The 13,149-nt window shown below is 38.0% G+C and overlaps 1 protein-coding gene across 1 annotated transcript; it reads right to left on the bottom strand.

Moving 5' to 3' along the window:
* Window positions 1–1,333: 1,333 nt before the first annotated feature.
* On the bottom strand, window positions 1,334–12,584 carry LOC308702852 (trypsin; the record flags this gene model as incomplete). Its single annotated transcript, XM_081385979.1, has 5 exons — window positions 12,505–12,584; window positions 10,466–10,625; window positions 10,003–10,144; window positions 2,788–3,051; window positions 1,334–1,504 (listed from the first exon to the last, which is right to left on the bottom strand). Exons 1-5 carry the CDS (start codon window positions 12,557–12,559, stop codon window positions 1,334–1,336), a joined length of 792 nt encoding a protein of 263 aa, XP_081242105.1. The 5' UTR covers window positions 12,560–12,584.
* Between the last annotated feature and the right edge of the window lie 565 nt (window positions 12,585–13,149).

Below are 13,149 nucleotides of genomic sequence, written 5' to 3' on the forward strand. Positions count from 1 at the left end.
GATGTGCTCAAGTTTTGGATCTCACAATAGAGACGTCTCTTTATGTAATCCTTAAGGCTGGAGCCTCAAATCCATCACTGGATGAAGGACACTCCCTTAAGCTGAAGGACACATCCCTAGTTGTGTAATATGAGATTTGTCAAAGTAGGGCGTGCAGTATTTATGGTGTGCTGATATGGCCGCAGATGACCTATCAGGTGTAGTTTAATATGTCCAGATTTCAGCCACTCCTTCCTGGAATCACTTTCATGAATAACCTCAGCTATTCATGAGGTAAACACCAACACAAGAGAACAGATGATAGGGAAGACTATTAGAACTAGACTATAGAAGAAAAAAAATCAAAGATGAGATCTCTTAAATATATCTCTGTACTTTTGCTCGAATCTTTGGCTTTTTTTTCTTTGCTTTTTTTGTGTTTCCAAAGAGTTCTCAGCAATTCTAAATCATGGGAAATGATATCCCATGAGTGTATGTGTACGTGTGTGTGTATGTACAGTGCTGCTCAAAAGTTTACACACCCCTTGCAGAATCTGTGAAAATGTGAATAAGTTTAACAAATTACGAGGGATCATACAAAATGCATGTTTTTTTTTTTTTATCAAGTACTGTCTTGAATAAGATATTTTGCATAAAACATACATAGCCTATAGTCCACAAGATAAAATAAATAAAAAATAGCATGCATTTTTTTTATGATCCCTCTTATTTTGTTAACATTATACACGTTTCCTGCAGGGGGTGTGTAAACTTTTGAGCAGCACCATATATATATTTTAAAGAAGATTTTTAATGTACATTTTTTAAGAAGTATCATATGCTCACAAAGGTTGCATTTATTTGATCAAAAATACAGTAAAAACAGTAATTGTGAAATATTATTACAATTTAAACACAATACAATACAATTTTGTAGGCACTCACAAAATGCACATTAAAATATGAAACTGGTTTGATTTTAGTCCAGATGAAAGTCTGTTTGCATTCATTTTAATGTCGAATTGATCATTCTCACAAGTATAACATAAAAAATTTTTTATAATTTTTTTGGAAAATATTCCTTTTTAATATTCCTATTTTTAGTTTTCAAAGACGTTTGCAGAGAAGCAGCATTATGGCACATTTAAGGAACAGTTTGCACAAACTACCGTTAAAAAAAGCCTACCAGCCGTTGAGGAACAGATGTGCTGTTTCAGAACAGCAGTGTACTAATCTAAAAAAACAAAGTTCTCAAACTTTTCAAATAGAAGTAGCAACACTATTTATGTACAATATGGCATGTTTTGAGGCTGTTTCAAGGTCGATTAGGGGAGTGCTGGGGTAACACTGAAGTCTAATACTTGAGGCACCTTCCATAAAAGCCAAATATAGTTCCATCGATCCACTGGCGAAACCTCGAGACGGACGTGTAGACACCAGGGTACTGGGCATCCGCACAGCCATTTCCCCAGGAGACGATGCCGTACACGCGGCCCTCACACACTAGCGGCCCTCCAGAATCCCCCTGCAGAGAGGTCAGATGGTGTGCGAGAAGAGTGAAAGAGGTTAAACTAGAACTAGAAGGTGAAGCTCACAGCGATGTGAGACACGTATTGCCTTATAAATGTAATTCAATTTCTTGTTGTTTCAGTGTCATTGGGTGAACTTGACACATTGTAAAGCCAGCAAATCTGCTCCTTTTTAGCAAGAAACAATGGACGGAACTTGAATTACATCCATCAGGAATTGATTTGGATTACAGTATAAAAAGTACCAGATTGGAGCCAGGCAGATAGAGGGGTTGAAATATATGGATTTATGTATTTACACTACCGTTCAAAAGTTTGGGGTTGGTAAAAAAATAAAATAAATGTATATATATTTTTTATACCTTTTATACCAATTTTTTTATACCTTTATTCAGCAAGGATGCATTAAATTGATCAAAAATGACAGTAAAGATATTTAGGTTACTAAAGATTTCTATTTCAAATAAATGCTTTATATTTATCAATTATCCTTTCCATGCAATCCTGAAAAAAGCAACATGGTTTCCACAAAAATATTAAGCAGCACAACTGTTTTAAACATTGTTAATAATAAGAAATGTGTCTTGAGCATTAAATCTGCATATTAGAATGATTTCTGAAGGACCATGTGACAAGTAATGATGCTGAACATTTTTAATCAAATAAGTGCAGCCTTGGTGAGCATACATTTATTTGTTTACTTATTTGTTTCTTTATTCCTTCATTTCTACCAGATATTTCTAACCTGACTGAATAAGATTTATCACATACCTGATCAGATAAAATGTCGAGCTTCGCTTTATTTAATATTTTGTTAAATTGCACAAGACTGTCAGTGCTGGCTTATTAGAAAGTTGCTATCTAATTAAATGAGCTCCATTTAACTTTTAAACTGTTTATTTAATTGGATTGTTTTTCAGTTTTTTGCATCTTCTAACTGAAGTAAAAGGCAACACATTTTAACTTTAATTAGACCCAGTCAGTGGAGTAGTCAGAAGTGCAGTTAAATTCACAAATAGTTTTATAATTGGCAAAAACAATGTGATATCCAAATAATGGCTGAATACAAGATGGCCCTGTTCCTGACAACAAAGTCAACATCCAGTAAATCACTAAAGTGTTGCTAATAGTTAGTGGTTTATTCCAAATAACTTTTAAATGTATTACCACATATTCATAAATTCCAGATTTCCAAAAGCATTTAAGGTCAAAGTTCAGTGCATGATAACTGTGCCATCCACATTAAGTTTAGTGCATGTGAAGTAATGGTTTGTCTCACCTTACACGCGTCTTTTCCTCCTGCGCTGTATCCTGCACATATCATATTCTCCGTGATGTTTCCATTAAAGGAGTCTGTGCTGTTACACACTGCGGTGGACACTATGGGCAGCTTCACCGTCTGCAGCGTCGCAGGGATTCCTCCCGTCGGAGTGGTGAAGCCCCAGCCGGACACCCTGCACACGCGACCCACGGACACCTGGGCGTCCTGCCGAGGCAGCGGCGCAAGAGACACGTAGCTGTTCAGATAGACGGGAGACTGCAGCTACAGGTGAGGAAAAGAAATCATTAACAGGATCCATAAAGCATGCAATATCATACTCTGAAGTTAAGTGTGCATGTTCATTATATTATTTAATAAGTAAATGTTTTCACTGGTGTCATTTCCACCACATCTCAAATCATGTTTAATAGCATTATGTGACGGAAATGGCATTTGAACTTTTTTGGGGGGCAACTCTTTTGTCTTGCTAAGGCTAATTTCATAGCTAGCATTGAATCGTAAAGGGATTGTTAACACAAAAATATCCCATAAATATAAATATCCCATAATTTACTCACCCTCAAGCCATCCTAGGTGTATTAGTTTATGACCTTCTTCTTTCAGCCAAACACAGAGTTATATTAAAAAATATCCTGGCTCTTCACAGCTTTATAATGGGAGTGAATGGTGCCTTGTTTTTTTAATCCCAAAAAAGCGCATCCATCCATCATAAAAGTAATCCATTCATGAAGCGAAATGATGTGTTTTTGTAAGAAAAATAATCCATAAATATAGCTGCGAGCAGCGATTACGGGCCCAAGCCGGTGGCACCGCAACCCCGATGCCTTTAGTTACCTAAAGGCACCGGGGTGGCGGTGCCGCCGGCTTTGGCCCTTCATCGCTGCTCGCAGCTATATTTATATATATATATATATATATATATAATCTTGAATGTATTTTTTATCATGTTGAAAAAGTTTGGTGTGAATAAAATAAACCACTTAGGAGGAGTAACTAAAAACTCAGAGTCTGACATATCCAAAAAATCCACATTCAAACCAAAATATCTGACTTCCTGTTGCTCGGAGCTAATGACTGTAAATTAGAAAGTTGTCCGGCTCGATGAGACCAATATGCGTACTGATTTTTGTAACTGTGGGTAAAAGTAACCCCCCCACTTTTGATAAAAGCATTTTGAAAGTGACACACTTCCTGCTACCAGTTGGTGGCGCTATAACTTTGACTCACAATAGTTACATCCATCTGACCGGCCTCTTACCATGAACACACTGCTGAAGTTTCATCAAGATCAGTTAATGTATGCAGAAGTTATAACACTTCGTGTTTCTCTTTTCTCGCCATAAATTTGTTTCCTCGCCACGGCCAAACCGTTCGAGATATCAAAAATCCGTCCGCAATTTAGCATCCTCAATGTCTTGACTTCATGCACACCGAGTTTGGTGGCGATTGGATGAATTCTCTAGGAGGAGTAGTTCACATTCCACAGCAAGCGTTTTCCAAACAACCCATAATAGCTGACTTCCTGTTGGGCGGAGCTAATAACTTAGACTGCGGAAGTTGTTCGGCCCGATGAGATCTATATGTGTACCGAGTTTCATATTAATTCATGCAAGTGTGTTTGACATATGGACCAAGTTTTCAGACCGTGTTCAAGGGGGCGCTGTTGAGCCCCCTGCCACGCCCGGGTACCAGCTTCAGCCCGGCACTGATGGCCGTGGGTTCTGACCTGTGTGTAAAGTTTCAAGAGTTTTTGAGCACGTTAAGGACCCCAAAAGCCCCTGAAACCTTGATTAACAATATAAAAGCAATAGTCAAATCCCCCCCTCCCCTCACACACACAGAGACACAGAGAGAGGGAGAGAAAATTCTTCAGAAAATCCACATTCAAACCAAAATATCTCTTTTCCTGTTGGTCAGAGATCGTTAATGTAAATTAGAAAGTTGTCCGTCTTGATGAGAACAATACACATACCAAGTTTTGTTGCTGTTGATAAAACTAACCCCCCCCATTTATGACTAAAGGTGGCGCTACTGAGCCCCTCACCACGCCCGTTTCTGAAACTTTGCACAAGTCTACGGGCTAATAAGTGTGATGTGTCTGTCGAGTTTCATTCAATTTCAAGTATGTTAAGAGTCTCAAAAGCATCAAAAAACAATATTAAAGTTTGATGCGTTGCCACGACAACAGTATTAAAGATATCAAAAATCCTTTCACAGGTCTACATCTGCCGTGTGTTTACATTATACACATAAAGTTTGAAGCAAATCGGGTAAAAATAAGAGGGTGATTTCAAAGCATTTTGAAAGTGACACACTTCCTGCTGCCAGTTGGTGGCGCTATAACTTTGACTCACAATAGTCACATCCTTGTGTTCGGCCTCTTACAACGAACACACTGCTGAAGTTTCATCAAGATCAGATAATGTATGCTGAAGTTATAACACACTTCCTGTGTCCCTTATTCGCCATAAATTCGTTTCCTTGCCACGGCCAAACCGTTTGAGATATCAAAAATCCGTCCGCAATTTAGCATCCTCAATGTCTTGACTTCATGCACACCGAGTTTGGTGGGGATGGGATGAATTTTCTAGGAGGAGTAGTTCACATTCCACAGCAAGCGTTTTCCAAACAACCCATAATAGCCGACTTCCTGTTGGGCTGGCGTGAAACTTGACAGAGGGAAAGTTGTTCGGCCCGATGAGATCTATATGTGTACCGAGTTTCATATTAATTCATGCAAGCGTGTTTGATATATGGACCAAGTTTTCAGACCCCGTTCAAGGGGGCGCTGTTGAGCCCCCCTGCCACGCCCGTTTCTGAAACTTTTCACATGTCTACTGGCTAATAAATGTGATGTATCTGTCGAGTTTCATCCAATTTCAAGCATGCTAAGAGTCTCAAACGCATCCGAAAAGAATATTAAAGTTTGATGCGTTGCCACGGCAACAGTATCTAAGATATCAATAATTCTTTCACAGGTCTACATCTGCCGTGTGTCTACATTATACACATAAAGTTTGAAGCAAATCGGGTAAAATTAAGAGGGTGAATTCAAAGAATTTTGAAAGTGACACACTTCCTGCTGCCAGTTGGTGGCGCTATAACTTTGACTCACAATAGTCACATCCATGTGATCGGCCTCTTACAACAAACACACTGCTGAAGTTTCATCAAGATCAGTTAATGTATGCAGAAGTTATAACACACTTCCTGTGTCCCATTATTCGCCATAAATTTGTTTCCTCGCCACGGCCAAACCGTTTGAGATATCAAAAATCCGTTCGCAAGAATTCATCCTCAATGTCTTGACTTTATTCTCACCGAGTTTGGTGGCGATCGGATGAAATCCCTAGGAGGAGTATTTCACATTCCATTGTATGCGTTTTCCAAACAACGTATAATAACCGACTTCCTGTTGGGCTTTTGTAAAACTTAGAGCACGAAAGTTGTTCGGCCCGATGAGATCTATATGTGTACTGAGTTTCATATTATTACATGCAAGCGTGTTTGATTTATGGACCAAGTTTTCGGACCCCATTCCAGGGGGCGCTGTCGAGCCCCCCTGCCACGCCCCGGTACCAGCTTCAGCCCGGCCCTGATGGCCGCGGGTTCTGACGTGTGTGCAAAATTTCAAGAGTTTTTGAGCATGTTAAGGGCCCCAAAAGTGGCAAAAAGGCAAAAAAAAAAATAATGAAGAAAAAAAAAATAAATAATCCTTACGAAAACAATAGGGCCTCCGCCCTTTCAGGGCTTGGGCCCTAATTATAACTTAATAAACTAATCACTAGCTTCCTGTAAAATCTGCCTGCGCGTTCACAAGGGAGTCGCGTTCCGGCTTATAACGTATGATGTAGGAGTAGCGTAAGCTTAGGTGAGAGTAAACGCCTCTAGTGGTTCAAACAAACAGGGCTGGGCAACAAACTCACCAGACATTTCTCTTTAAAACTCTCGTTTTAGACTTTCTAATTCATGACCGGTGTTTTGTTTTGCTCTATCCTCTGCACTTCCGCGTTCGTCAATACGTCATGCTTCTAACCCTCACTAGACTCGTGTACGGCCGTTACCGGAAGTCACTGATTATAGTTTAGAAACTTATAAATATGGATTTTTTTTTTTTTTCTGACAAAAACGCATCACTTCGCTTCAGAAGGCCTTTATTAACCCTCTGGAGTCGTATGGATTACTTTTATGATGGATGGATGAAAAACAAGGGAAAAAAGGCTGAAAGAAGAAAGTCATATACAACTAGGATGGCTTGAGGGTGAGTAAATTATGGGTTAATTTTCATTTTGAGGTGAACTAACCCTTAAATTAATTATTATTTAGATACTGTTTGCATAATTTGACAAAATTTTGTTTTTGAAGTCATTAAACAGTCACAGAGAGAGACGCTGCACAGACGCAGGTAATTCACACACGAATCTCTCATTTCTCTCTCTCTCTCTCTCTCTCTCTCTCTCTCTCTCTCTCTCTCTCTCTCTCTCTCTCTCGATAATTAATTGAAATAAATGCTATAATTCATTGATTTAATGTAATCAAATTCAAATGCAGTCTTACGCCCTACTTTATCTGTGTCTGATTTAAAGGGATAGATCACCCAAAAATGAAAGTTATCCTATGATTTACTCACCCTCAAGCCATCCTAGGTGTATATGACATTCTTCTTTCAGACGAATACAATCTGAGTTATATTAAAAGTGCTAATCATAAAAGTGCTCTACACTGCTCCGGGGGGTTTGTATAAGAAAAATATTCATATTTTAACTTTATAAAGTTAAATAACTAGCTTCCAGCCAAACGAAAATAAGGATTCCTCTTAAGTCTAAGCGCAACTTATGCGAGTAAGGTGACGTACTGCTGATATTTACGCTACCCCGTGCCGCACAACACTACTTCCGACGCCACAAGTTGCTGTGTATGGCCATTTGGCCTGAAGCTAGAATTTTACTTTATAACGTGTTAAATATGAATATTTTTCTTACACGAATGCACCGCTTCGCTTCAAAAGGCCTTTATTAACCCCCCGGAGCAGTGTGGAACACTTTTATGATGGATAGATGCACTTTTATGATGGATAGATGCACTTATATAATGGATAGATGCACTTTTATGATGGATAGATGCACTTATATAATGGATAGATGCACTTTTATGATGGATAGATGCACTTATATAATGGATAGATGCACTTTTATGAACTTCAAAACAGAAACAGCCATTCACTGCCATTATAAAGCTTGGATGAGCCAGGACATTTTTTTATATTACAACAGTTGTATTCGTCTGAAAGAAGAATGTCATATACACCTAGGATGACTCGAGGGTGAGTAAATCATGGGCTAATTTTCATTTTTGGGTGAACTATCCCTTTAAAGAATGCTAGATCTAAGTAAGTGGAAATCACCACAGACCTTAGAACGTTCGTCAACCAATCAGATTCAAGCATTCAACTTGAACATAGTATAAAATTCAACGTGGTATAAAATCGTTTAATGCACAACTAGCAATGGATTATCAATTACTTAAAGGGCACCTATTATGCAAAATTCACTTTTACATGGTGTTTGAACATAAATGTGTGTTGGCAGTGTGTGAGCAAAACCACCCTAGAATAATAAAAATCCACCCAGTAGTTTTTTTACTATCTCCATAAATCATAAGCACTGTCTCAGAACACCCTGTTCTAGATTTCCCTCACTGTGACGTAGAAATGAGCTAAGCCCCACCGACGTGATTTGATTGACATCTGGTTTTGGCATAGACCCCGCCCTCGGTGATCTGCATCCTCCATTGTTTCAACGACAGCCAGTAATGTCTCCTAAGAAGTGTAGGTGTTCTGTTGTGGGATGTAAGAATGGACATACTAGTCTTCACTGACATCAGAGCCACTGAAAACGCAGCGGATGGATTTTATTTATGAAGAAAAGGCACCACTTAAACTTCCTAAATACGAGATTCATTTTCTGACTGACTGTTGTGTTTATAGTGAACGAGGGTCAAAGTTAATCCTCAAGTGTGGATCGTTGCCTACAGTTCGCGATCCAACGTCACCTCCAGAAAAAGTAAGTGTATTTTATGATTTTTGAGCAAATAGTCATTTCAATCGATGTCAGCCAGTTCAACAACAAATGTGTCTAAAGCTATTTATTGTCGTCGTCATAGGATGTCTCAACAAACAACGTTTTATGTCACGTAGGCATTTTTTTTGCAGCATTTACAAATGTAAATAAATTAAGGTCTGCTCTATCTCCATAGACAGTAGGCTATATAAACGTCTATCTCCCTCCCCTTAAGAAATAAATAAATAAATCGTTTGTACTTAGCAAACGTTATCACAGTAGTGTGTGTGTGTGTATGTGTAGTTTCAAAAAATTGCGCGAACGTTATCACAGTTTGTGTGTGTGTGTGTGTTGCACATCCATAATGGCAAAGGGGACGCGATTAAAACTTTGTAAGTACATAAATGTATCAAATAACCATTCCGAGACGTTTAGTCCATTCTCATTCGTGTTTATTGTGTGCCAGACTCTCTTCATCATCTAGGTCCAGCAGCAGGGCGGGGATATTCAGCTCATTTACATTTAAAGTGGTACGCACAAAACAGCTCTTTTTAAAACAGGCCCCAAAAATGACATTTTCAAATGGTTATAATAAATTAACTGTGGGGTATTTTGTGCTGAAACTTCACAAATGCATTCTGGGGACACCCAAGACCAATATTACATCTTCTAAAAAGGGGCATAATAGGTGCCCTTTAAATACAACTTCTGATTAATAAATAAGAATAATAAATGCTGTAGAAGTGTTGTTCAATGCTAGTTCACATTAATAAATGTAGTTAACTAATGCTTTGAAATGAAACCTATTTAATGGTAAAAGTATTACCATTTTTACTAGTATACTAAAACTGAAGCATTTATGCTATTCTGTTAATAAACTAAAAATGATATAGTATAATAGTATAGTATATAGTATTATAGTGATATAGTATAATAATGAATCTAATATTAAAGTATCGAATTTTAATTCTAAAACTTTAGATGTGTAAAAAAAAAAATGCATGCACTCATGTTACATTACTGATTACTAAGAGATACATCACTTCATGTAATTGATGCCAGATTGTTGTGTTCATTTTGTATGCATGAAAAGAATCAATGGTTCACAGTGAGTCAGTCAGTGTAACACAGGAGCATTGATTCACTGCCTCACCTTAATGAGCATGATGTCTGCGTTATTTGTGGCTTTGTTGTACTGTGGGTGAGGTATTAAAACATGAGGCCTGCGAAACTGCTCCGTCCCCTCATATAGTCCCACAGAATAATCTCCAGCCACGATTCTCATGTTTGCCTCCCTGGAGACACAAACCAACACGGCTTTTTATCCAGCTGAATAAAAATGCATTTTAAATGCATCATACTATGGTAGAAGCAGCGAGTTACATCGTTGTGTAACACACCCCAGATAAAGAACATTCAAAAGTAACATTCCCATAATGTTTAGCAAATCATTTTTAGAACATATTTTGGTACCAATCTACCAAAACTGGCAAACTGTTGCAATGGTTCTGTTCGTTGTGCCATCTAATTGACTAACCCACTGACTAAACTCATATCTCCTATTGAAATGCTGGTGTGTAACTCATTAGTCCTGTATCCAGTGATGCTCATCTTACCCTATATTGCAGTGTGCTGCGGTCAGCACCCAGTATTTGTTAATTAAGGTCCCGCCACAAAAGTGCTGGCCCGTAGCGCTCTGAATGGACACGATGTACTTGATGGAGTACGGCACCGGGACGTATCCACCCACGATACGGGCCTGTACCAGATCCTGACCTGTGAAACAAAACAGGAGACACGTGATTTTGTTGACAGCATCTTCAATCTCTGTGACATTAGTCTAGATTTTCTTTTCATACAACAGACATGTGCGCACGTGAGGGACGCTCTGAATCTACACCTTTGTTAACAGTGCGGAGTAAACAATGACCCCCCCCCCCCCCCCCATCTAAATCTGTCCACAGAAGACTGTATTCTCCCGACATGTGCGTCACGAATAGACGTTTGATTTGAATGAAGCCTGCTGTCTGAGATGTTAGAAGTCATCTCTGGTTTCCCTTGGACATATTGTCACAGTCTAACAATTAGGCAGTTGTACGTGCAGCGGTTCAAGTTATTCTACATTGACTGGCCGTGTGAAACGCACACTCGCTGGATTGAACCTATTATGTAACCTTGACTGAATGACCTTGGAGCTCACGAGGATTGGCAGCAGCGTGACCTTTATCTGATTGCTTTATGAGGCTCTCAACGTGAGGAAATCCTAAACGTTAAAGAGCACAAAGCATTGAATTCCCCGCACATGTAGAGGTTATGTACGTCCATTGTTTGCTGTTTTAGGCGAAAAAGTGTAGTTCAATGTTTGGGGATTTAAATGACAGCGTTTGGGGATTTAAACCTGATTTTAAAATTATGTTTTTATAATTCAGCGTGCACGGGTCTTTGCAGGGATTCCAGCATCAGATGGATTAATTAATCTTTTACGTGCATTCTAAACTTTGTAATTGCATTTTAGGGCTTTTTTGTGTTTGAAAAGAAAAACGATTTGCTTTGGATTTCCTTCAGTGAAGATGCACTCAGTGCAGGCTGTCAGGATGAAGGACCCATCCATCAATGAAACTAAACTTAACTTTGTCCTCATATTTCATTTCTGTAATAAATCATAGCGCTGACAAAACCTCAGCCAGACATGCAAAAAAAAGCAACACAGTATTAAAAGCCGTCACTGGAAAGATCCATAAAAATCTCCCTTTTTTATTTTGTAGCTCAGTAGACTTAATAGATATTTGACTTATATTTCTATTAAGCATCAATGTTGTCTCAGTAACATTTAAAACACAAAAAACTCTGAGAAGAAATTCTTGAAGAAGCTCAAATTGCGATTATATTGAGATCTTTTTAATGCCGACTCTGAAACTCATAAGGAGACACTTGAAATAAATATATCTTTTTTTCTCTGGAGAAACTAAGAATAAGGAGACTTAAGTAAAATATTAAATTTGCTCTCCATTACAATATGCTTTGTGAGTTGACATGTTGAGTCTTAAAGATTGCAATGTCATCCATTTAATTAATTAAAAAAAATGTTATAGTTGACAATTCGATCCTGACAACTGTTATAATTAGTGCTGAGCAACGATTAATCACGATTTATCACATCCAAAATAAAGGTTTGTATTTACATAATACATTTTTGAAATTATTTTGTATATATAAATACACACATATGCATGTACATATTTAAGAAATATTTGCATTTATATTAATACATTTTTTCTTATATATATATACATGCATATGTGTGTGTATTTATACAGAAAAAAATAATTATACACAGTACACACACATATATATTATGTAAACACAAACTTTTATTTTGGATGCGATTAATCGTTGCCAGGCACTAGTTATAATATTCTAAATTATAAAACTTATTCAAATAGTAAAAAGACAAAGTACATTTTTCATTGGCATTTTAAAACGAAAGTTTCAAAAATCTAAATGAACAACAAGTCGCCCAAACATCTCTATAAGAAGATCCACAGTCTCTTTTCAAAGTAAAAAACTTCATTTTGCTCAATACGACTGCTCCACAATGCCGCTGTTAATGCACTGAACGGATTTTGTATGATTGAAGTGTAAATCTTTTACTCACAGCTCACCACGAGGAGCTCCAGGAGGACACACAGCAGAAGCAGCGGCAGGTTCATACTGATGGAGACGGTAGACGCAGAGACAGACGCATGCACAGGAGCAGACCAGACTGAGACCAGCTTTGCTTCAGGTACTCTGATTCCACACCTGGGGAAGGATTACCACCGCATTCTCGGGTTTCCTAGTTCCTATTTCCGTCCCCATGGTCACAATGTCGTCTGAGAAGGGGAACAATATATAATTGAAGCCAAACCTGTGATCTTTTGTTTTGGGTCTGATTTAGGATCAGTACAATTGCCTACGTCACATGCTATTTGCGTCATATCACAGATTAAATGTTTGAAAAAACTGTCAGATTTACTTTACCGTCTGTTGTTATTTCTTGTATATGCCTTTTTGATTTATAGTACACATGCAGAAGCGTTTAGTGGACCCAGAAAGTATCTACACACTCGAGTCACATTTAAACTGATGTCATTGATTTAAATGTCAAAAAAGTTTGCTTTTCGGTACTACATTTTAGCCATTTGTGCAATTACTTTAAAATTGTTATTTATTTTATTTTATTTTAAATCTCTTTCTAAACTTTTCTCTTGTTGTAGATGAGGTTTTGTTGAAATTTCGAGAATGATTTCTGATAGGCTTA

This window comes from Scardinius erythrophthalmus (assembly GCF_964197995.2).
Source record: "Scardinius erythrophthalmus genome assembly, chromosome: 15".
Taxonomy (NCBI): domain Eukaryota; kingdom Metazoa; phylum Chordata; class Actinopteri; order Cypriniformes; family Leuciscidae; genus Scardinius; species Scardinius erythrophthalmus.